The following is a 25,570-nucleotide window of genomic DNA, read 5'->3' as shown; positions in this document are numbered from 1 at the left end:
TTGCTTTTAATTCCAGACTACTCTGAGTGGGAGGTGTTTTATCAAGACAACGTCATCCGTGCAACCCGTGGTTTGAATGCAAAATTCACCCATACGGAACACGCTGTCGTTACAAACCAAGCGCACCCGGCGTGCTCCAAAATCAACGTAATGACGTAACCTTTTCGTGCTGGCAAATCACGGTGGACGCTGGGCGGGCTTTCTCGAGCTGTGGTTGAATGTTAGCAGGCTAACTAGAGAAAGAAAGCTAACTAACCGTGAGGCTGCAAGTGGAGCTAACGTGAAAGGAAAAGGCAACTGTCAAAACAGCCAGAGGGACAGATATTTCAGTGGAGTGATTATTCTGTTAGATGATTACATGGACAGATTTGTAGCTAGTTAATCAAAGGCCGTGTTTGTCAGATGTTCGAGGAGTATTTTGGATACTACATCGATTGTCCCATTTCCAAACGGAAACCATTTCTGGACAGACAGTTCGTGTTAGCTAGCTAGCTAAGTGAATCATCCAGGGGACTTTTTATTGTCACCTAAAAAGCCAAACTGAATGTTTTGTCTGTCATGAGTCCGGCCGGGTGCTCCCATGTGAACGGTTATAAGGTGGATAATTGGAAACAAAATCTTCGAGTCATATACCAATGCTTTGTTTGGAGTGGTACTGCTGAGACCAGGAGACGCAAGGTAAAAACACAGGAACTGCAACGTTAGCTTCTGAAAGAAAAGTGAAATCATTTTAATGTGGCACAGGCAGGCACAGGACGAGGGTGCAGGTGATGTCCCACGTGAAGCACAATCACTGAACGGACTGCAGAGAATGACGGTCTTAGAGGAGCAGGAGTGATGTCTCTAGTACCATAGTTAGCCAGATGGGGTATCACCGGTAAGTTAGCTAGCAAGACTGGCTGGGTGAGCCGCTGAGACTGGTTGCTTCTTTGCAGTTTGAGCTGCAACACTTCATGTCTCTTCCTTAGCTCCATCCATGATTACTCAGCCTGTTTGAAGTCAATCAGTCGGGCTAACGTTGGGTGAAGTGAGCGGTGCTGTGTGGTAGAAGCCGAGCAGCTAGCTGGATGGCTAAACTTAGGCTTGAGGGGTGTTGTGGCCATGGGCTAACGTTACCACACCAAATGCACCCATTGTGCATCTCCACACGCACACACTGGGACCGCGGATCAGCGGCTCTCTCTGGGGTTATCCCAGGTCAGTGTGTTTTTTCCTGCATTCTGCAACTCACGAGTTTTGGATGCTGGGACATCGGCTCATTACTTCATTGCCAAATTCCTTTTTGGCTCATGTCTCACTTGCTCGGCCTACACAGCTCCCAGTAGCTCTCTACAATGTGATGTCATCACATTGTGTTGCAGTTATTTTCTCACTTTACTACCCTTTCTCTTCCTTTATCCCAACTTAAACTTGCTTTTTTTTGTTTTGTGCCACCATGTGCATGTTGAAAAAATCCAGAAGCACCAGTTTCTCTGTTGATTAACAACAATTATGCAGATTGCTTTTCATGAGAAAGTTGCTTGTTTTTTTTTTTGTTTGTTTTTTTTTATATGTCATACATTTTTATGCTTTGATAAAAATAGGTGCTTCAGAGTGATGCAGGATGGACAGAGCTTTTTCCCTCCTCATCTCCACTGACATACAATAGGTAGTTCAGATGAATCTGAGCTGACTTCCTGTCTCTCACCTACCTTTGTGCCCTAGTGCATATTCACTGAATGGACTAAATTGTATGTGTAAATCTATGCAGCAGAAGAATTCAGCCCCATTAGTGTATTCGCTGTGACACATCGTTAGAGCCAGTAAGACTACCTGGATGTTGGACTGTTAACAGAATAGCCAACAGCATAGCTCAGTTCCATTGCGGGCATGTCAAAGCAAATAGCTAGTGCAAAATGGTCGATGACCCTTTTTGTTTATACGGTTTTGTACTGACATGCTTTGGTTTGAGGCCAGTGTTCATCTTATCTTCATTAATGCTTTTTACGCTCTGAAGTACATTTGAATTTAAATGTGCAAAAGAGCATATGACAGTGTGTGAGACAGCCCTGAAAGGTTATTAGACAAGTGTAAAGGGCGACACTGCAACATCAGTGAATGTTAATTTCTGCTGTTTGCTCCTCACACTCTACTCAAAAAAATGCAGTCAATGGGAGCTGCAGAGGAAATAACACCGGTCAAGGGATGCTTTCTTTTCCTCACATTATAGTGATTCACAATGTTCTGCTCAGTACTCTAGACATGTGAAGCTGTTGCAAACTTGTTGGTTACTTTTACAAGAATCATTTCTGTGTAATTTTTGATTGGGTCACTGTCTGAGTGCCATCCGCGCCAACCTCACATGGTCCAGTGCGTCAATAGCAGCCACCACTTTTCACCTTAGCGTTACCTCTGAGAAAAATACACGTATGTGCCTTCTTGGGAGAACCAGAATGACATTCTATATGAGGGGTTTGGTGAAATTTCTGCTTCATGTTTTTCTACCATCCCCTGTACTTTTTTGGCATGCTGCAAGCCCAGTAGCTGTCAAAGACACTCAGACAATTTTACACAGAAACCCACTAGGCTATTCTGTTGAGAGCATGTTTCTGGAGACTTTAAGGCTGCAGTTGATAATTTAAGACTGAATTGCATGGTGCTTTATTGCTCAGTCCTCCATTAGCCCATGTCACTTGTCAGGGCTGTTTTTTAACCAGGAATAAGCACTACCTAGTTCCCTTTTCATGCCACTGTGTTGCAGTATCCCTGTGGCCTTGGAATGTTAAAATAATCTTACATAATAGATAATACATAATCATACATAGATCATACATAATAGGCCTTGCTGGGGTTTTTTTTTGTCATTGAGAAATTGCTGTGTAACAGCAGTAGTGTATAAAATAGTGATGGCTTAGATGTTTTATGTTTTTAGTTATTTTTCTGGCTGCACTGCAAGTGAAAATAGGTCACATCTAAAGTTGGTTTTACTTATGAGAACCAACCTTGTAGCATTGTATGTGATCTTGTCACATAGCAGCTGTCCAACGTCTGTTATGGTGCATACCTAGTGCTTCTGATCAACCCATCTGGACCCAGACACTTATGATCCAGGTGACTGATACAGAGAAAAAGCAGACAGCACTGGCTCTCTACTGCCTAATTGCAGCTGAGGACTGCTATATGAAAGTATGAGTTTTGTTTGTCACGCCCCCTCCACTGAGCCTATTTACAATCTAACTAATATGACATGAAGAGCAGATGTAGTGGCTGCTCTAGTTGTACAGAGGTACTGTATTCTCCTGGCGTGAATTATGAGTTAACTAGCTAAAACTCTGTTAAAATGGCATTCTGCTATCTTAATATTGTGGAAAGGACATACGTATACAAATAATGAATCCGTCCATGCTATGTTGAAAGGTTGTTTGAATAGCTGACAGTGACACAGAAGTATTCTGAATGTTTAAATGATTGGTTGACAAACCATTTATCATAGCAGTGCTTACTGTATATTAATCTTGCAGTATTACAATAATGGACAAGAGAGGATAAGTACTGTTGTGAAACAGGCATTGAAAGACATCCTATTTCTTGACTGAAGGATAGAGAAGATGCATTTTGCATTGTGTTCAGGCCTGGTTTCATTAGCCATTGCCTTTTATAACATTGCTGTTTTTCACCTCCTAATTCCATATTTTGTTTTTTTTTCCATGTCTTTAGTCTGTCCTCAGCAGCCTGCCTCCAAGCTGTCATCCTCTCTACCTCCAGCTAAAATCAATTCCCAGGTGATACGCAGGAACATTGGTAGAAAATCTGTCACCTGCTCTGAATGCACAATCTAAACCCCACATGGGTTCCAAATGGCAGAATGAATAACATGCTTAGAATTTCCAGAGATAACACAGTGGCCTAGTGTGTCTTGGATCTCATATTTTTTTTATTATGAGACAATAACATAATAGTTCTTTTGGCATGCTGGTACTTGATGAAAAGCCTCATTAGCTTATGTTGAGCATGTAGGTTTATACTGACACACTATGTGAGATTGTGTTCTCTGTAACTGGCAGGCAAGTGTCAGGCATAAATTAGGAATTCAGCTTGATGACAAATTTGACATTGACACAAATGCCCCATGCAGAAAACAATTAAAAACAAATTGGGTCCACTAAGGGAAATGGCAGGCATGAAGAAGTATGTACTAGCGTTTTCACTTTGGTGTTACTCGGCATTAAATCCAGGCTAATAACACTTACATCTTTTGTGCTGCGCTGTATTCTGGTTGAACTAAGGTGTGTTACACTGCTGTCATTTAGCAGAAAGGTTCTGAGTGGCCATGCCACATAGCCAGAGGGGCTACACACACTGTAGACTGTCCGTTTGTGTCATGTAGCAAAAATCAGCTCCATTTGAGATTGCAGAGGAACAGCTATTGTTGTTATCTACCCCCCTTCAGTTTCCTCGGCCTCTAACTTTGACTCTCGTCTCTTACACTGTTACTGCTGTGTTATATTTAGTGAACGATTGTTAGAGCATACATACTAAAGCATTAGTGTGCTTTTTTCTGAATAGATGTATGATGTTTCTAGTCTTAACTAAGACTTGCATGGAAGGATGTCAACATAGCTTGTAGATAGAAACCTTAACAGTTCCATTTATTCATTTTTAGGACTCATCAGTCATATTCATAATTTATAAATTGTGAATGGCTTTGGAGGTGGAGTGATATTGTGAATATTTATGAAAGTCATGGTCTGTTTGCTATCTATAAAAGGAAGTTCTGTATCTATTAAAAGACTGGCACCAGGGAAGAATCTGCCATGCAGCTAAACCAGAGTTGCTATCTTAGGTTAAGTGGAACTTGGACCAGAGGAAAGCAGGGTGGGTGGGGTTTTGAAGAACTTGTCATTTCGATTGAAGGTGTAAGCGTCGTGATTATAGAGCTGACTATCTCAATTTCTGCTTTAATCTTTAGGTTTTAATAAATCATATATGGCCCGGTCCATAACCATAACAACCCCTTGCTTTCCCACAAACACCAGCCTCGTTTTTGCTTGTGATGAGAGAAGATGAGAGAGAGAGAAGGTGTTTGCTAGATGCTGCTTGGAATTTCAGAGGCAAGAAAATAATATTTTCAAGGATGACTCGCGTACCTCCTTCTGTCATTCTTTTCTCCCACTTCACCCCCACGCACACACAAATCGCAATGAGGCACGGCCTATCCCAGCGAGCGCCTGATTCATGTGCTGTGAGCAGATCTCTTTGTCAGATCAGTCTCCATCACATCACAGGCCTGCTCCCTGACTCATCAGCATACGTTTGTAGCATCCGGCTCTATTCCTCCAGTCTCTTCATTCCCTCTCTTGTTCCTCTTCTGCACTCACTCCCACACTGCTTCTTCCTCCTTTTGCTTGCTTTCACTTTTTTTTTTTATTTTAGCCCATGATTCTTGTTCCCTCTTAATTATCCTGTTTAATTTGTACTAAAATGTTTGTGTTATTTGGATGTAGTGTTCAGTAGCATTTTATCAGTTCCAGACCCAAGTTCTGAATCTATTGGTTACAAACATACTGAAAATTAGACATTAACATTGGATTCAATATTTTAATCCAATCATCATCATCATCAATAGGTAATTTGGAAATTTCCCTTTGCTATTAGAAACTATGATGATTAACTACCAAACCTAAACCAAAGAGGTTCTACTGTGTTAAAGGGTTGATGAGGGCTCACAGATGTTTTGCACAGGTAATGCTTTTAGCATAACTTGTTACTGCTATAGGTCACAGAATCAGATGGATTACAGAATATAGTGCAATGCTGGTGGTACACTGAGCTCTTGTCCCTTTCCAGTTATTAAAAATGGCAAAAGGATCTTTCTTTATCATGTTGTATCCTGCCTTATCTCCTGCTAAATCTCAAGTTGCTTCATTGCAATTTGGTGGGTTTAGCTGGACTTACTGGACACAGAGCTTAATGAATTCAGGTATTTTACCAACTTTCAGTGAGAACCAAAATGGAATCAGATATTGGAGCCCATCTCTAGTATTTTTTATAATTGTAATATTGATTACAATTTTAATTTGCTGAAAACATTTGTAAATTTTTGTGCCGTTAAATCTATATCCAAGCCTATAACCCTCTTATTTTCCCCTCTTCCTTTCCTCATTCAATTACTTCACAGACAACACTCAGTGGGTTTGGTGATGTGAGACATTGGCTTCTGGCACACATACAGGCGGCTTTCCTCAGTGTTTGTGCATTTTCTGTCACTCCCAAATCTTGTCTAATGTGGCTTTTGGTTTGTCAGTCACTGTGACTGCCTTAGTGAGTCAGACTAAATAAATGGCACAAGGTCTGTATCCTACTCAGTTATCGTGGGGCTGCTGTGTCACCTTGTGGTGTCCCTTTCACATGGCATTTCTTCCCAGTCTCTGACTGTACTGGGTGTGTTGTGCCTTTGTGTTTCCATTCTTGTTCTTAATTTCTATTCAGAGATGCTAAAAGAAAGGAAATGCACTGCTACAACAGATTTGTATCTAACTAGGCTATGATTTAGAAATCTTCCATCAGTGTTTAATCTTGCTCACGTACATATAACAGTGACATAGGTGCAATAAAACTGGTGGTAAAGATGGGTGGGATGCTGCAAGAGGCTGTTAACTGTCTGTGTACTTGCCTTCAGAGAAGAGAGGAAAAAATGCATTGACATGATAAACAAAGAAGTGGATTTGTTTTATTTTTGGGGCTTGTTATAGTTTACCAGATTATGTACAGTCACGATATACACATACAGGGCTTGATAATTTGAAATTTGAAAATGTGTGTGTGACTAAGGCCGAGCATTTTGTTGATGTTCATCAGTGTGTAAGCTGCGAGCACCTCTGCTCTCAGCCCCTCCTCTTCTGCCAAATTCTGTTTGACTGATCCCCCTCTTCCATCTCCCCCTCCTGCTGACCATTTCTCTTTGCCCTCTCTTCAACTGGGGACGATACTTCTCATTTGACTGTCCAGCAGGCTCTGAAAAGACATCACTGCTGCAAAGCATGCTGGTCATAGTCAGTGCCAGCCAATGAGGCTGCTGTCCAACCTTCCCTTAAAACCACCATCTGGCTAATGAGCTGTCAGTCACTCTCCAGGGGCCGACCAAGCCCAGAACCTGGAGGTAATCAATCTCTTCTAGCGTGGACCCTCAATTATTCCCTATTGTGAAAACCTTGGACCCATGTGACAGCTTTTTGTGGCATATTATCTGGAAATGGTTGTCTGTCCTTGTGAAAGCAGTAAAGATTGTGGCATTAAAACTAGAAAGACACTTTATTATGTAGGTTGACTCACTTTTAAAGACTTTGTAGTGCACTAATAGCCCCACTGTGCCTATATTCTGTAGGTAATGCTCATAGATTTTCCTTGAAGTTAAGAAGGCTCTATGGAACCTGATTAGTGCCATGGGGATAAAAAAGAAAGCAACGTATGATCTGATGAGATTTTTGTCCAGTGGGACTGAGCTTCGTGCACTGGTCTGTCAATCACAGACCCCCTTCGTTGCATCTGCTTTCGGTGGGGCAGTGGGTTTGTGGGCATCTGGTAGCTGCAAGGTTTGACAAATGATCACACAGCCTTTGTTAAGCTAGAGCTAGACAGTTAACCATCTGTGGAGACGAGCACAAATCACAAACACAGCCTTCTTGCCATATATGTTTGTCAGTGTTTTATTTTGATGATTGATTTTGTTTGTTTTTTTGTTTTTTTTTGTAGTTTTGCCAGCCTTGGTCACTCTAAACACTGGTGTGTTGGATAAATGTTGGCTTTGGTTCATTTGAGTATTGGGTCTTTCTGTGCTGAGTCATGATTGTTTTTTGAGTCCATTGTCAACTGACTTCTGGAAATCAGAAAAACAAACACAGCCTCCCACATGGTAATTGAGTGGTTGCAGTCAGATTCTTATGTGTATACATACACGTGCATTATCACGCCAACGTATACAACTTGCCCAAACCCCCGAGAAGCATTAGCCATGAGTATCTCTGTGTAGTTCAGGTCTGCTCCCATTTTATTGAATTTAATTTCTTTTGCTGGAGATGGCAAGAAGCTAGAGTCTATAGGCTGGGACTAAGGGTTTGGCTATAATGTGTTTGCAGCAGTGTGTGACAGTTTGAGGCCAAACTCCACACTCCAACAATCCTTGTTTCTCCCACAACTAGGATCCATTTGGATGAGGTTGGAATACATTCTCATGCAAATATTATACAGCATTTCATTGTCAACAGCGGTTACAATGAGTTGGAGAATGGCGGAATAGAGTAAGATTCATGTTTTGTGTATCTGTAACGCTGCTTTATGAGACCTGAGAGTGTGTTTTGCTGGCCAGGCATTGTCATGTGGAGATAGTGGGGGCAGGGTGGGGTAACAGCATCATCCTGCCAAGGCACTGACAGGCTGTAGCCCCATGGGGTCAGTCAGCAGCATGGTTCTAGAGCATCACCATCAGTCTCTTTACCCAGCATCCCTTGGTTTGTGCATATTAACTGTATAGAATTGAAATGAAGTATGAGTGTGTAAGTGTCTGAGTACTCAAAATCATAACTTGTGGAAAGATTCTGTCTTCTTATGCATGTTTGTGTTAAGCATGCACAGACTGATGACTGTGAGGCAGCATGGTGAGTCACTGCTTTCATATAGCTGTGCTCTGTATTCTCTGTTGACACGCTCTCCCCTCCCCGGTCTGTTTTTTGCAGCAGCAGGAGCGTGCTCAGTAGAGCCAGACCTTTGTCCACATCATAACTGGTATTCTCATTTGATCTCCTCCTCAGTTACAGCTCATCATGTTATCAGCTTCGTTTAAATATGTGAATGAATTAACCTAAATGCTGATTGAGGAATAACACAGCCACATTGCAAGAGGACAAGCTTAGTTTGATATTGGATTAGTGTCTTTATGTTTCTCAATTTAATTTATACATATACTGTGTATATATATGCAAGTTGGTCTAGAACACTGGAGGATTTCAGCTTCTGACCCTGGGTCATTGTTAGCTGACACCCACTCACAGCTTCAGTTGACCCACAAATAATGTAATGTTACCTTATATTCACATTAAAGATGTATTGGAGAATACAGATCTATTCATCCAGTTAAAGCAATTCAGCATCTCTTCTTCTGTCTGTCATCAGCTTTAAACATTAGTGGGTCATTCACTGGACACAGTTTCCAGCCTAACTGGCTTCTAAAAGCACATCCCAGGTGGGAGTTTCAGCTTAGCGCAGCACAAATGTGAGCTTGCTACCTGTCCAACACTTGTTCCAGTCATCTGAGCCAGCAGCTGATCAATAGCAGATCTGATAGAACATTAAAAGCTCTGGGTGCGCAGAGATACAGGAGTGCTGACACTGAGGAATAGACGGCCTGTGAACCATGGTGAGAGCGAGCGAGCACAGAAAAGCAGAGGGGGGGGGGTTGGGTGTGGAACTGTGATAGATTTTCTGCCCGCTAAAGGGGTGTTGAGGGAGGGGAGCGTGAGGATGAGGGCAAGGCGTGGCATTGGCAGGGTTTCTTGTTTTTCCCTTGGAGTCCTGGTGCAATGGAGGTGGAGTGGGGATTAATGGCATCATTGCTTAGGTAGGATAGGCACAGAGGGGCAACTAAAACCGTACATTTAGGAGCTGTGTTTCCACACAGTGTATGCTCTATCCTTTACCTTTTACTAGTGCATAAAGGATCATTTACTTATACCCGTTTTTATCTTCTGTGTTGTTCCTTTCTCTATGGATGTCAGTGACCCAACTTCTACCTTTAACAGTGTAAAGAGTCAGGAGAAGATGTCATAGTTTAGGTTTTAGAGTCAGTCAGCCCTGTGTTTCTTCTCTCTGCCACTCATTCACCATTCGTGCCTCTTGGAAAGGCTCTCCTCCCTTTTTTTGAGGCTACCTCTTCTCCCATTCAGATTTGGTAGACCAATTTAAATAAAAACAGCTTAGTGTCCCTGACCCTGAATATCCCCTCTACTGCAATGTCATCGCAATTTAGCCTACGCCTTCCAATGCTCAGCCAAAACACAGGCCTGTACGTTAGTTTCGAGGCCTATTCACAGCAGTGCATAGTAAGGTATGTTTTTAGACACCCATCCCTAGCGTGCCATATTGCAAGCCAATGTGACGTGAATATTGAATCGATTAAGTCTCTTGGAGTCAGAAGGAGCAAACGTCTGTGCAGAATTGTTGCACCCACCTGCTCATGTAGAACGTCCGACCATTTCCGCCCACTCACAGAGACGAGGCAGGTCTCAGTGCAACTGTTTTTCTGTTACAAATCTATCAGTCCTCTCCCACTAGGAAAATTAGGCCAAATTCTGGAGAAATGGAAGTTATTTCTCTGTTTATTTAACCATCTTTAGAAGGCATGTGCAGAATATAAATATTAAGCTTAACCTTAGCTTCAGGCATCATGAAACTATAGTATATATTATACAGTATAGAAACTATGATATATTATCATTACCTGTTTCTATATTTTTTGCTTTTGCCTTCAGTGATATCAGATTTTATAGCAACAGCAGTGGTCTCATTGTTTATGTATACATTAAACTGTGGTCTTGTAAATCCTTGATTGGAGACATTTGTGTTTGGTTTTCATGGGAACCAAAACTCTCTAAACATACCTTCATAATAAAAATAACCTGAAATGTGTGGTCCTCGATTCTGAGCTTTTGAGTCACCATATGTGTTATTTAGTGAACTCAGTTTTTTTTTTTTTTTTATTCTGTGTTAGTAGTTTGGTTGTGTCGTCATCCCACAGTTGTGTGTTATGTACCCTCCAGGGAGAAGTAAGTGAAACTGACTTCCTCAATGTCTTTTATTTCTCTGGTACAATAAGCTGTAATGTTATTCAGATGGTGTCAGGTTATGCTTTTGTATCTGTAGTCAAAAGAATGCAATAGACACACTATACAGTACAGGGCATGTCTATGAGCTGTAGATTATGTAGGGGCGTGTGAGTCTGTCTTATGGGTGTACAGGAAGCCAGAAGCCGGTAAATGTCTGACAATAGTCACTTTTTCATTTTGTGTCTCTTCACCTTTGCTTCACACCTCCTTTCCTTCTGTCTACTCTCTGAGTGGGCGACTCATAGCGGCAGGTCTGCACCCTGAAAGGATTTGGTTAGATAGCTCTGTGGTTCCTCTCCTTCCATCTCCTTTGTTATTCAATCTCTCCCTCTCTAAGCAGGCATGCTGACGACATTCTGCTGTACTTTCACTCACAATATCAGCAGGACCGTTTAGGCAGGAAGTGAGTGTAATTACTGCTCAAAGACGGTTTATGTTCTAATGTTTTCAATGACCCAAATCATAGGATTTCAGTATACAATCTGCTTACTTGTATACTGAGTAGAGGTTCTGAAGTGAAACAGAATCGGGGGTAGCCCTCATACCAAATTACCACAGTCTGTGCCCAGTATCATAGTCACATCTCTTTTATTTTATTTTTTTTTATTTTTTATTTTTTCAACATCAGAGCAGCTTTTGAAGTGTCCAATCCCTGGACAGTGTCACCTCTACATTTTCTGTGATGACAGCATTAAACAGTCTGTATGTCTGTGTTGTCTATGCAGCTGAGTTCATAGGCTTGAGTGCTGTTGGATGCTTTTACAATGAAACCTGTTACAGAGGCCATGGGGATGTGTGTAAGATGTAAGAGCTCTTAGACAGCTGAGGTTTTTAGCCATGAATAATTCAGTTATTAAGACTCCAACTTATGTACATGTGCACCTGGCTCACACACGTCTCTCACATTTATCCCAAGAATTTGAAACTATGTTCACCATATCTATACTCGTCTACCACGCCGTGTTTGGTTTTTGTGTTCTCTCTACGGACTGCATTTGTCAGAGTGTTAGATAGTGACCTTTCTTTGGACTCCTTTGTCATTTATTTTCATCCGTACAGCATAACATCCAAATGCTGTCTGAATTGTGCGGACCTCTGCTAGCCTGTGTTGTGCTCTTTTGTTTTTTTTCTTGCAGATTTGCCACTGATGTCAGATATTCAAATGCATACTTTCTTCAGTCACCTCTGAGTGCTGTAGTCATACACACTCCAGCTGCTGTTAGTGTGTGCTTCAGACAGATTCCACTTGCCTTCTCCAGTGTGCTTGCCAAGCATTAAATCCCATCATGCCCTGCATGTGTTAGAGAGCAAAAGATGTTGTTATTCAGCTGCACTGGGTTTGTCAACAGGACCAGCAATTTTTATGTCTGTCTTCATATCAGGTCTACTCAAGCACCATGTCCTCTGAAGTGTTTGTGTGACTGACTGGAGAGTTTGCCTATGCCGGTCTACATTACAACTGCAGGATATTCCTGTTGCAGAGGATTTTCTCACTATACTGACTTCTCCTCTTCTTCCCTGCTCTCAATTCCTTGTCCCTTCTGTCCCCACCCCAATCCCCATCATCCCTTGGGTCTTTCTGTCCAGGCCAAGTCGTGTATCTGTCACATGTGTGGCGCCCACCTGAACCGACTCCACTCTTGTCTCTACTGTGTCTTTTTTGGCTGTTTTACGAAGAAACACATCCACGAGCACGCAAAAAACAAGAGACACAATCTAGGTAAGCCTCACGCTCCATCAGTTCCTCTTAACCATGTCAGAAATTATTCAAGAATTTAACAGCATCGTGATTCCAAGTAGAGCTACAACGATAATCCCAGACTGAGTCCCTTCATGTCAGTCTTCATATGCACCCCTGTGGCCCACTGCAGCATCAGCTATTATTAGTGTAGGATTATGGCACCGCTTTGGGCAACTTCTTCTCAGCAAACAGGCAGCACATAACCATTTTGGTGGTAAGCCAGTCAGATGTCATGGGTTTACGTTACTACACTCTGCTTCGTATGGCAGTGAGGAAGGGGTAGACATCGCTAATCCAGAAAACCTAACTTAAACTTCACATGCTATTTATGCTGAACAAGACAATGGCACTAATGAGTAGGATTTTGATATTATCCTCATGAGGACTAATATATATGGAAACAGGGGAGACACTAGGGTGGTGTGGAGGTCTGAATGGCTTTAATTCATTCAATGCACTGCAACAGTTTGGACACACACACACACACACACACACATCCCAAGTGCACGAATACTGTACAGTCTTAATTAGCTTTGAGCTGTTCACAGGAGCCTCTCCTACATTGGCACTCTGTTCTTCCTCTTCTCTAATCAAATTAATCCAAACGTTCCTGTCTGATTCAATGATAGATGGAAAACCCCATTCTCAGGTTGCCTTTTACATCTTTTTCTCCTTCTTTTCCTAACAACATCACTCCTAAGGACTCCTTTCATATCGTCTTCCTGTTCTTTCCACATCCTTATGTGGACTCCCCTCACATTGCCATCATCTCATTTTCCTCTACCGCCGCTTTCATTCTTTGCTCTTGTCCTTCACATAAGTGAGCAAGATTTATGAATTCAAGCCCATGTCCAGTATGCGTAGTCTGTATCATCTTCCTCTTGCTGCTGCTTGTGTTGCTCTCAATTTTCTCTTAACTGGTTTGTTGTTGTCCTGTTCAGTGCACAGTTACCAATTGTGGCCATGCTTTACCAGAGAAAAGAAAGATGACATCAAAAGACGATCATGTTTTTCAAAGTAATTCATTTTTTTATGCATTACTTATCCCCCCCACACACAGACAAACACATAAACCCACTAGAAAACATGGCACTATGACACCAATGTAACATTCAGGTTTCCAACATGATGTGTTAGCTCATTGTGTGAGTGTGGGTAGCACTAAAAACAGAAAAATGTCCGATTAAGATAAAAATAGGTTGTCACGGCAACAGAGATGAGGTATTGTTGCCGTGGAGTTTGAGAAATGAAGAGGATGGTATGTTAGTTGAAAGCGGGTGTGGGAAAGGGGGTGAGGGAGGGTTGCGGGGGAAAGACAAATACACCTAGTCCATCACTGGTTCCCCACACATCTCTTATAGTTGTTCAGTGCAGGCAATGAGATGAAAACATTTTGTGGTGAGTGAAAAATGCTGGGGTGGGCATGGCACCAGCAAGGTTGAACAGTAAATATAACCAAATGTGTGTTATTTTGTTGAAAATATTTAATTGTAATTATGGTGCAATCTTTCGTTCTCTCTTTCTGTCTCTCCTCCTTCTAGCGATAGACTTATTATACGGTGGAATATATTGTTTTGTGTGTCAAGACTACATATACGACAAAGACATGGAGCAGATTGCCAAAGAGGAACAGAGAAAAGCCTGGAAATTGCAAGGTATAGCATTTTGGTTTCAGTTGGAGAACATTACACAGCTTTTTGAAGCAAAACCACCTGATACCTTACTGCTGTCACATTTGTGTTTCTTTGTATGCCCAGGCATAGGGGAGAAATACACAACATGGGAGCCAACCAAGAGGGAGCTAGAATTATTACGACACAATCCAAAGCGAAGGAAAATCACTACGAACTGTACCATAGGTAGGTAATAGACTGCACTTTTCAGTTTACTCTTCAGCACAGCTTTTCATCCCTGGATAGTTATGCGTGTGTATATATCTGCCTATGGCACAAGTGCTTATGAATTTTAGTATGATACCCAGAGTCAACAGGACTAGGCGGTCCTACAGACATTGCACTGGGAAAGGCAGAACATAGTATTCCCTCTGCCACCGTGGACCTGAATTTGTCTGTGTCTCCTCGGAACTTGTTTTCTCTGTTGTCTGTTGCTTTGATTTTTCTATTTTGCCTCTGATTTTGCACATATATTTTTGCTGATTTTAGTCTTCTCTCTGTCCCATTCTCTCCTGCCAGTCTTCAGGCCTTTATGTTTTCAAATGGCTTTGTAGGCGAGCAACGATTGGCCAGTAGATCGTATGTGTTTATCTGTGAGCATACCAAGACTGGGCTGAAGTGTTTAAGCTCTCACTGGGCGCTCTTTTCCAGACCCAAACCTTGCTCAGTTGGATTTGCCCCAAGACATTGCTGTGTCTCACCTGTTCAATGGAGGACTGTAGCTTTACTTTCTCAGTCTAAATGAATCAATTCACAGCTTTGGGGCTGCCCCAGGACACACACAGCTTTGCTGGCAGACCCAACCCAATAGCAGATTGTTAACTTTCCAGCTACAAATACAAAAAAAAAAAAAAAAAAGAAAATCAATCTCAAAGGGCCTTTAATTTTTATGTTTAATAATTACATAGGTACTATGCACAATTAAAGCACAAAGGGACATTTTAAATGTTTTTGTCTCATTAATAGTCCATAACCCAGAGATATACAGTTCACTATGACATAAGACAAAGAAAAATGGCACAACTGAGGATGTGTCAATAGATGAATAGATGACCTTTCAGGTTTTGTTGGTGTATATTAAGACTCAGCCAGTCCAGAGAATGATCATGTCTTCAGTGGTGTTTCAGATTCCCCACAGGATGAATCATACACACTGTAATGTTTTATCTTTGTTGCCATCTTGTTCTCACACTTTCTTTCCTTCTTCTTGTCCTTCAGGTTTACGAGGGTTAATAAACCTGGGCAACACATGTTTCATGAACTGTATTGTTCAGGCTCTAACACATACACCGCTGCTGCGAGACTTCTTTCTCTCCGACAGACACAAGTGCGAGATGCAATCAAACTCCTGTCTGGTGTGTGAGATGTCACAGCTCTTCCAGGAGGTATGATGCACAGTTTGCCTGTGGTAACTTGTTACAGAGGTTTGTATAATTCTAAAGAACAGTGTATAATTTTGGTTAAAGCAGAGGCATAGTTTGATTTTTGTTACAGAGGGTAACCCACTGCAGAAAGCTGAGTCACACATACTGAATTGCACTCTTCTGTCAAGTCCAAAGAAGGAAGTAGAGGGGAAAGAAACAGTCCTGCCTGAAAGGAATGTACAGAACCATGAACAAATGAATGAGCAGAAAGCAGTAATTACATCTTTATTGAATCTAATCAGTCAAATGCTGGGATTTATAGCCTTTTACACCTGAATGTGATACAAAAGCTGGCCATCTAACAAACCCGTCGGCCCTGAATGTTATATAATGGCTGCCTGATCTGCTCCCACACCACCTTGGTTTTTTTTTTTTTACACCCGCTCACTTCTCAGTATATATGGGTGCGCAGATGACAAGTGGTGCAATAATGAGTTGAGTCACCACCGATCCCCTCTCTCCACAACACGCACGCACGCAAACAGAGAGTTGGCTTAACTGTTCAGGTACTTAACACATCAAGGAGGTAATCACTTACCTGTGTCACCCAGAGCTGCTTCTAAGACAGATAATTCAGGGTCAGTCATACAGAAATAATATCTTTAAATGCACAAGTGTTTGCACCTCCTTACCTTGTTCCTGTTTTATGCCAAAATGAGAAAAAGATGCTTACTTCCAATCCACCTCCAAATTGTCATCAAAAGCTGTCTTCTGACTGTCTCACGCACATGCACAGAACTCTTCAGCTTTGAAGGTGAGAGGCACAGCCTGCTTTGATCAGGCAGTTTTTCCCATTCTCTCTCCCCCCATTTCTACTTCATCTTGTAGTGCCTTGCGTTTGTCAAATACCTTCAAACTGCTGAAAGAGTAGCAGAGTTTGTGAGATCCAAAAGAGACGTCAGCATGGCATGTTTTCCAGTCTCACAGCTCAATCAGACTTTAGAGAGAGCTGGAGAATGGAGTGAGGTGTGTGCAACATATACGTGTTGAGAAATGAGAGCCCTCTTTGGTATTTAAAGAGTTTCGTTCGCATTTGTACCCTACCAGGTCTGCTCAGCTCTGTTTCATTCTTATCAATGTCTACTGACCCTAGCATGGATTGTCACTCGTCTGATCCGCTTGGCAACCCAAGGACTTCATACATGGATGTTTTTGCACCAAATGCTTCTGTTTTTTAGGCCACTTAGTCTCCTCTGTCTAGGACCTCACACCTCCTCTGTCTATGGATGTGATGATGTTAGAACTGGTGCTGTTGGGTGATGTCGTGGATTTCCTTTAATATCTGGCAAGACTAAAAAAGTCATATAATCACCTTGAATGTCAGAATATTTGTGTTAGTTCAGCAATGAATTATAGATGACAGTGAGTGAGCAACGTGGCATAGAGGTGATAAAATATAATTACCCATAACACCTGGAAAAATAGGCTAACCATTTCTTCCATATTTGCTCTCTGTTCTCAGTTCTACTCGGGCCACCGTTCGCCCCACATTCCCTTCCGGCTGCTGCACCTGGTGTGGACCCATGCACGTCACCTCGCAGGCTATGAGCAGCAAGATGCTCATGAGTTTCTCATCGCAGCGTTGGATGTACTACACAGACACTGCAAAGGGGATACCATCAGTAAGCCTAACTTAATTCCCTGTAATCCGGCTCTGCTGTTTTTAAAAAACAGTATAATAATTTCAGGGTCAAAAATCAGACCAAGTTGTCTTTAAAAGTATGTTTGAAGTTTCTTCTATTTGTTTTTCCTGTGTATTGATAAGTACAGTATTTTCTGTCAGGATTGCTTGCTCAAGTCTGAATGGGAAACACAGCAAAGGGCAGTGTCAGCTGAGATTGAGAGGAATGTGTCTGGGACTGTGCCACCTACTGATCTGGCTTGTGGTGTTCCAACTTAGATAATCTCACACTGCACAGTGCCTTACTTCACTCAAAACATACTGAAGGAGACTGTCAATTGTGTGTACCAAGGGACAGCAAGCAAGCAGTGTCATGAATGTCAATAGGCTCTGCTGCAGTGCAATGACAGGCTGACTCACCCACACACCATGCAGTAAGGTTTACTCTGATTGGCTATAGAGGATTGAGAGTTGTGAAGTAGCATAGAGGCTCCGTTGCAGGAGAATGGTAAAGTGAGTAAGAGGGCCAGGAAGAATCAGTGGGAGGTGCTAAAGAGGTTGTTGGTGTTGCCTGTGTATTTATATTTACTCTTTTCTGTGGTCCACAGGAGACGACAATGGGAAGAAGGCCAACAATCCTAACCATTGTAACTGCATTATTGACCAAATCTTTACTGGGGGTCTGCAATCAGATGTTACCTGTCAGGTTTGCCAGTAAGTTTGTGTCTTTTGTGCGTGAAGAAGCCAAGAATAAATTACTGAAATGACATCCCACCTGAGATGTTTACTTTCCATCCATCTCATTGGAGTGTTGCATCATCACCTACCCCGCTCCTCCCGCTTACACTACATTTACTCATTCATCAGTCATCCATCCATTCCAGTTGTTCTCCGATACTGTAGACGCCTCTTCCTGCTGGGCTAATCGATGTGGACACCACATGTACTCACAGAAAGGCTGAACCACTGGTTGTGTCTTCTCCACTGCTCTTATTTAAAGCTCCAGACCTTGCTGAGGTGTTTTAAAGGGGGTTGTCTAGACAGCAGCACAACCCAAGCGTTGCCTGCCTGCCTGCCCCCTAGAGCTGTCCTGTCACATTAGCACTAACACGCTGCACTGAACTGCAAAACACCTTGCCCAGACTAGCAGGCAAGCCCAGCCCAGCTCAGCTCAGTGTGACGTTATGTACCTCTACAGTGAGAAGAGATGATGTATGGCTGGTGATGTTGCCTTATATATCATTCTTTCACAAAATGAACTTCTTCACAATCCCTTAACAAATTTAGTGATGAGTCCAGGTTATGTTTGTGTAAGGCCTTAAGAAACAGAAAATACTTCTCGTAAGGCCATATAACAGCAGGGTTGTTGTCTCACTGCCATAAATGTGTGCCCACTTGCCTTAATAGCCACCTGCTGGTACCACTGGGTATTACAGTACAAGGACTCTTCTAATCAGCAGTGATGATGTGTGACAGCCCATCCGCTGTGCCTATATATTTATATACTGTGTGCATTCGATATTGAAAGCCTCCATTTTGCTTGGCTGCAGTCCATCACAGTCCTCAGACCAATAATACATATTCCTTATGTAAAGACAGTTTTCTCTGATACAACACTTCACTTAATTGCAAATGGGCCTGGAAGAACAGTGTGGATATTCTGCACATGCACGCACTCAATCTCCCAACAGGTTTAAACAAAAACATCATTAGAATCTACAGAGGCTCTGTGAATTTAAGCTTTCATATTGCTATCTATGTCATCGTTTCATTATGACCTTTAATAAGTGACATACAATTGTACACACAACAACCCATCATAAAGCTTTATCATTTTATTCACTCCACTTCTTAAAACTATTTTTCTAGTGGGGTTTCGACAACGATAGATCCGTTCTGGGACATCAGTCTGGACCTGCCTGGATCATCCACGCCTTTCTGGCCCCTTAGCCCTGGAGGAGACGGCAGCACAGTCAACGGAGAAAGCCACCTGTCCGGGTCCACCACGCTTACAGACTGCCTACGCAGGTTTATTTTTATTTTATTTCTTCCACTTTTATTAACCAGGAAGTCTAATTGAGATATAGTGTGTCACAGTAGTCCAAGACTGTTGAAAGTGTTGTCTGAACAAGGTTTTTTCTTGGTAAGTAAGGAAAGCCTTTTTAAAAATACAAATAAAAAGCTTTTTTTGAAATATGTTTCTTTACAAGATTGTCGATATCATTAGAAATTTGCCATCCTACCAAATTTCACGATATTTGTACAGAGACAGCTGCAAATCCAGTCTTAGCTGAAACCGAAGAATGTCTTTTTTTTCTGCCATGATTTTCCTTTCTGACTACAAAAACTGACCAAATTGAATTCCCCATCATCCACCATATGTAATAATGGTCACATATATTTCATTCATCCCTCCACTTGCATTAGGGGCATCTTCTCTGGCACAACAACTCTGTTATCCCTGAATCTCATCTTCTCCCATCACCTGGTTGGCAGAGCAGGTGTGACCTTTCATATCTGCTCCTCTGCCTCTTCAGTCTTGAAAATTTTGTTCCTACTCTTCTTATCTTATTTCATTCCCTCCGTTCTCCACCTAATTTTTTTTCCTGTGCCCTCACTCTGCCTCTTGCATTCATCTTATTCTCCCCCTCTTTTTCTCTCACCTCATTCCTTTCTGTTTTTTTTTTTTTTTTTTTTTCACTGCAGCTCCTTACACACCCCTAGTTGCTGCAGCAAGGCTCTTAAAGGTACAGAACTGGTTGATGCTGTTGCCCTAGTGATAGATGTGTTGGCAATACTATCAGGGCTGTGGGTCGCTGCACCAAAACTCTCCAGGAAGACTTGAGGCTTAGGCCCTCACATACCTTCTGATTAATTTCAAGCCAGAGCTTTATGTGTAAACAGGTGTGGTGGGGTGCGTATTTTGAAGGATGTGTGACTTAGCCAAAGAAAATATGCCCTATAGACACTATAACAGCTTTCATCCTCTTTCTCCCAGTTTCTACTTCCTGTCTCTTTTTGCCCACGTTCTCTGCTCTTACCATATATATATATTGTCTCTCACTTATTTTATTTTTTTTTTAAATTCCAATGCTCTTGCTGCAGGTTTACACGGCCTGAGCATCTAGGAAGCAGTGCCAAAATCAAGTGTGGCGGTTGCCATAGTTACCAGGAGTCCACTAAACAGCTGACAATGAAGAAGCTCCCCATCGTAGCATGTTTCCATCTCAAAGTGAGTCAGCCAGTAACAACGTGCTGCCAATTAGCACTCGTTACGTTATCTGTCCCTAATAATTAATTGTATATTGAATTTGATTTTTTATGGATGACACTGCCATTCATAACAATCACTCTACACATACACAGACATAAAAATAATATTGGGATTTTATTTCTATAAATGTACAAGTACAGTTACAATACATGAATGTGTTTACACATAATATAGGATGTGTGTGTATGCGGCCACTCTGCTGATGGAACCAAAGTTCAGATTTTGCAGTCTAGCAAAGTGCCTCTGTGTAGGTGTGTTTATAATTTGATTCCTTTGTTATTGCATAACCTCCTACCGTGCAGCCCTTTCACAAAGTGTCCCAGGACAACTATAATTTTAATAAGTCATACAGTCCTCCACTGTCCATGTTTTATTAATCATACAGTATTGGAGACCTCTAATGTATGTATGTATAATATTCATAAGAACAGGCTACAAGAAGATTGTGTTAGGACAGTTCAAGCCGGTCATTTACTTCTTATGAATATCTATGCACTCCACTTTTCACTGGGTTTGTTTTTTTTTTTGTATGTTGAAATGATGTTCATTTTCTAAATGTATCTCCTCCCTTCACACCTCTTTTATCTCGCTCATCCTCTTATTTTTCTGCCCCTTCCCCCTCTTTCCATCTCCAGCGCTTTGAGCACTCTGCTAAACTGCGGAGGAAGATCACTACATATGTTTCCTTCCCTCTAGAATTGGACATGACGCCTTTCATGGCATCTAGGTGAGAGGTCACTGTCACTGTGTTTCTCTATCTATATATATTAAAGGCTGCGCTGCCAGTGTGAACATCCAGATAGGCAAATATTAATTTTTCTAAATATCCAATATCAGCTCCCCCACTTATGTATTTACATAGTTAACATAATAATTAACATTGAATGTTTTTAGGTGTGCTTGTGATATACTATGTAGTACATTGTGTATTTGCACACATCTGCATGTATGCCAAAACAGCTCTATTGAATGCTCCCTATAAATATATATTAGTGTCAGTAGAGCATGCAGCAGTAATCTTGCCCCACCCATGGTTGTAGCATCCATTCAGATCTGTTCAGAGACAGAAAGCTCATTAGTGGTACAGGCAGAGGAGATACCAGCTTTCATAGAAAGAATAATTCTGCCACCTAGTGGATATATATGCCAGTGTAGCATTTTTACACATGCACGTAGTTTTTAAAATGCTTTTGTTTTTCTTTGTTCTGTCAATAACAGTAAAGAGAGCAGAATGAACGGGCAATATCAACAGACGGTTGATGTATTAAACAATGACAATAAGTGAGTACCCTGGGAAATGTGTATTACAGAAACTTGGTTTGTTAACACTCAGTCAGTCAGCAGTTGCACAGCAACACTTATACGATGGGAGCAATGTACCTCAGCACAGCAGTACATGCTAATGATCTGAAGCATTTGGCTGTGACCTGCACAGATTAATTCAGTTTGAAGTCTATTAAAAGCTGCTTAGTTGTCTGTGTCTATGGCAGTTACAGTAGTTTTCATTTTCCAAGACATTTGCCATCCAAAGAATGTACTGTCCTAATACCACTGACAGATTGCCCTGAGGAGTAACATTTATAGGAATCTACATTTTCTTTTTTTTTTCTTTTTTTTTTTTATTAAGAATTAAACCACCAGTGTATGATGAAGATGCACTGGATTGTTAGATATGTTTCCATATGTTAAAAGTAAACATCAAAACAAGGTCATGGAGGTTTAGCCAACCTATCATGCCTATTTAATCACCTTTTTATTTCCAGGTATTCCTTGTTTGCGGTGGTGAACCACCAAGGCACATTAGAGAGTGGTCACTATACCAGCTTTATCCGCCAGCACAAAGACCAGTGGTTCAAATGCGATGATGCCATAATCACAAAGGCCAGCATTAAAGATGTACTCGATAGTGAAGGGTAAGAATGAAGACATCAGCAGTACCACAAGATATTATACAGTATGAACCCTGATTTAAATGTTTTTTCTTTCCCCCTTAGGTATCTCTTATTCTACCATAAACAGTTTCTTGAGTATGAGTAGTCTTTGTAACCACTGACCATGAAGAACCACTGCTTCTAATGAGAGAGCCAAGGGACTGGGGACAGGACGAAACACAAAGCTACCTGAAACTCTTTGACTACCAGTCTGCTTCTCCAACTCTGGAGGACAAAAATATAAAGACGTGTGAAATCATGCAACCTTTCAAAAGAAAAAAAAAAAGAACAAGCACTGAGCTACTTCTTGGTATCTACTTGACAAACTGAAACTAAATGAAGAGGAGAGAAGGAGGAAGAGTCTGTTGTCAGTTCCAGGCTTGGGTAGAGGTCCTATGCCCTTTACTCTCTCCCTTTCCCTACCTGCTGCAGGGGTAGAGTTTGAGCGTGACTGACTGTCATGTTGATTGGGCACATCTGGATTTTTCTCACAGTATTCGGACTCCCTTCCACCCCCCCACCACACACACACACACACCCTCAACCTCACCCTCACCCTCACCCCCACCCCCACCCCCTCACCCTCCATATCTCTCCCATGGTGCTTATTGTTTCAACTGACCAAGCATTTAACTCAGTCATGATTGAAGAAAGTTTGTTGTCATATGCATATGGGACTGAATGCAAAAAAAAAAAAAAAAAAAAAAAAAAGTACAATAAAAATAAAATCACCGTATTATGAACTTTGCAAGAACATTTTTAAAGCTATGGTTATGATTCTTATCATTTGTGAATTTAGTTACAAAATACTGTACGAAGCTCGTATACAACTATTTTTAAGAGCAAAGAAAACATGGGAGAGCTTAGAGACACTGTTGCTGAGGAAGTGCTGCCATGGAAACTAAGCAGATTTGAATCTGAGTGTGCTCATGTTCCATTATTTACTGTGTTGATTGTTTTATTTTTAAGTCTGGTAAAGGGCAGGGAATTTTTTTTTTTTTTTTTTTTAGCAAACTCATTGAATTTTCAGTTTTTGTTTACTGTTCTTTTCTGTGTCTTTTTAAAAAAAAAAATTCAGTACAGTCATATGTCCCTCACTGTCCTAGTACTGGAAATGTTTTTGGACGTATTATACTTTCATTCTTGTGGAATTGTTGGTATAATGATGGTGGTGATTAAATTGGCTCACCTTTGCTGTTTATGAATTGTATGTTGAATGTCAGCTTTGGGTTTTGTATGGCATTCAGAAGAGAAGACTTAATGATGTGGTCTCTCCTCAATCAAGACCTTGAATGCTCTGTGCAAAAGAGAAAAAAAAAAAGCCCATTTAACAACACTGCATGCGACTGGGCTCATGATCTTATAATATGTGGAAAAATTGCCCTCAGTAATGCCTCAAGGCCTGCTGCCCATCATGATTTTTGTTCTGTAGCTTGGGGATGGGAAGGTGATCATATGAGATATATAGAGGGTAAAACACATTGCATATATATGTGTGTATATGTATATATACATACAATATATGGGCACTGTGCAACCACAGCCTGGCTCTGAATCCATCAGTGTTAATTTTCTCCATGGAAACTGTGTGGCTGGTGTAGACCGGTGTGGTTTGTGGTGTGTCTTGCCTCTGCAGTGCAGTAAACCCAGCACTCTGTTCAGTCAGTATGCTGTCAAGTAAGACTTTAGATTATGCACATACACATCAGGGTGTTGTAGTCTGTTATGTTTGAATGTCACTGATTGTGTATGTTTAAAAAATACAGTTATAATGTATAAGATGAGGGGCCCTAATCTATCACTAAATAATGCCACATAAAAACCACAACCCCTGTTTAGCTGCTCTGTAATTGAATACATGCATATCCTTTGGTCTGCTGCATAACCTCAGCTAGAGGACACTGGCAGTTTTCTGAACAGTAATATGAAAGACTTTGTGTGAACGGTCGCACTGTGGTTTTGATGTATCATGGAGCAGTTAAGACCACCCAAGGACATTCAGGGACGCAGCTGAAACGAAAAGGAGGAGGAGAGCTTCATTATCCGTTTCAGTGATTAAATGCAGAACAAAACTGGATTGTGTATGTGCTGTGTTTTGTCTTATTTTGTTCACAATCCGTTTCATCTGGATAATATTTGTCCTATAAGTGACTTGCTGTCATGTGTCTGAGTCGTACTTGTTTGAGGGCTGTGTAAAGTTGCCTGCTCTACAGTCCTGTAAGAAAAGAAAAGCATTCTTCTGATAGACCAAGAGAAGACGGTAAGGAATAGAACCTCTGTTCGTAACGGGGCATTTTGCCCCTGGTCTTAGACCAGATGAAGTTTACGTTGGGCTGTGGTGCCACTTTGTGGTCAAACCAAGAAGCACAACACAAGCTTTTATATTCATATTTGGTACAGTGTAGCACATATTTATTTCAGACAGAAGGGCATTCCACTGAAAGAAAATGCTTTATTCTTATTTTTTATTTAGTTTCAACATGACTATTCACACTCTGCTCCATCAGACTTGGTGTATCAGAGTTATTTAACAAAATAATTGTAATTGTAAGAACAGACATAATCCAAATTTTACATGGAAACAGTGAAACTTTAAACAATGATATTAAAATTTTCCATAGAATGTGACTCATAGCATTTTAGCAGTTAAAACAATTAGTCATGATAAATCCACAAACACTGGACTATTACGGCAATGGAACAAATGCCAAGTAGGAAATCTGCAATGTAGTCTTAAAATGCAGCAGTTATAACCTGTAAGCACTGTTGTAAGAGAAGCCAGCATTAAAATTACAACTCTTACAATAACTCAACTCTCTATTGTACTACTTATGCATTTCTAGTCAAATATTAATTAACAGTAAACATCCTACTCTGTAATATCTGCTATTATGATGCATGAAGCAAGATGTTTTGCTTGCTCTGAGTTACATTGTGTACTACACACTAACACAAGCTACAGTATACATTTTATTCTGGTTTAATGTAGCTCAGGCATTTAGTTTCACAGCTCAGAGGATGGTACTGCAACTTTTATATCTTCGTTCATC

The 25,570-nt window shown here is 41.2% G+C and overlaps 1 protein-coding gene across 3 annotated transcripts; it reads left to right on the top strand.

Annotated features, from left to right (window-relative positions):
- Positions 1 to 221: 221 nt before the first annotated feature.
- LOC113141223 (ubiquitin carboxyl-terminal hydrolase 22) lies at positions 222 to 24,597 on the top strand. 3 transcript variants are annotated; one of them, XM_026325498.1, is made up of 13 exons: positions 222 to 678; positions 12,444 to 12,576; positions 14,139 to 14,252; positions 14,355 to 14,456; positions 15,489 to 15,655; positions 17,157 to 17,316; positions 17,924 to 18,029; positions 19,185 to 19,343; positions 20,421 to 20,547; positions 21,225 to 21,316; positions 21,808 to 21,870; positions 22,353 to 22,502; positions 22,584 to 24,597. In XM_026325498.1, the coding sequence occupies exons 1-13, from the start codon at positions 559 to 561 to the stop codon at positions 22,624 to 22,626; spliced, it is 1,536 nt and encodes a 511-aa protein (XP_026181283.1). In that variant the 5' UTR covers positions 222 to 558; the 3' UTR covers positions 22,627 to 24,597. The 3 variants fall into 3 exon arrangements, with proteins under 3 accessions (XP_026181283.1, XP_026181282.1, XP_026181284.1); XM_026325499.1 differs by lacking the exon at positions 222 to 678 and adding an exon at positions 13,539 to 13,614 and having other exon boundaries at positions 12,442 to 12,576; XM_026325497.1 differs by having other exon boundaries at positions 14,139 to 14,456.
- The last annotated feature ends 973 nt before the right edge of the window (positions 24,598 to 25,570 follow it).

Source organism: Mastacembelus armatus, chromosome 8, assembly GCF_900324485.2.
Source record: "Mastacembelus armatus chromosome 8, fMasArm1.2, whole genome shotgun sequence".
NCBI lineage: Eukaryota > Metazoa > Chordata > Actinopteri > Synbranchiformes > Mastacembelidae > Mastacembelus > Mastacembelus armatus.
Note: the sequence above shows the minus strand (reverse complement) of the source record. Positions and strands in the feature narration are given on the sequence as shown.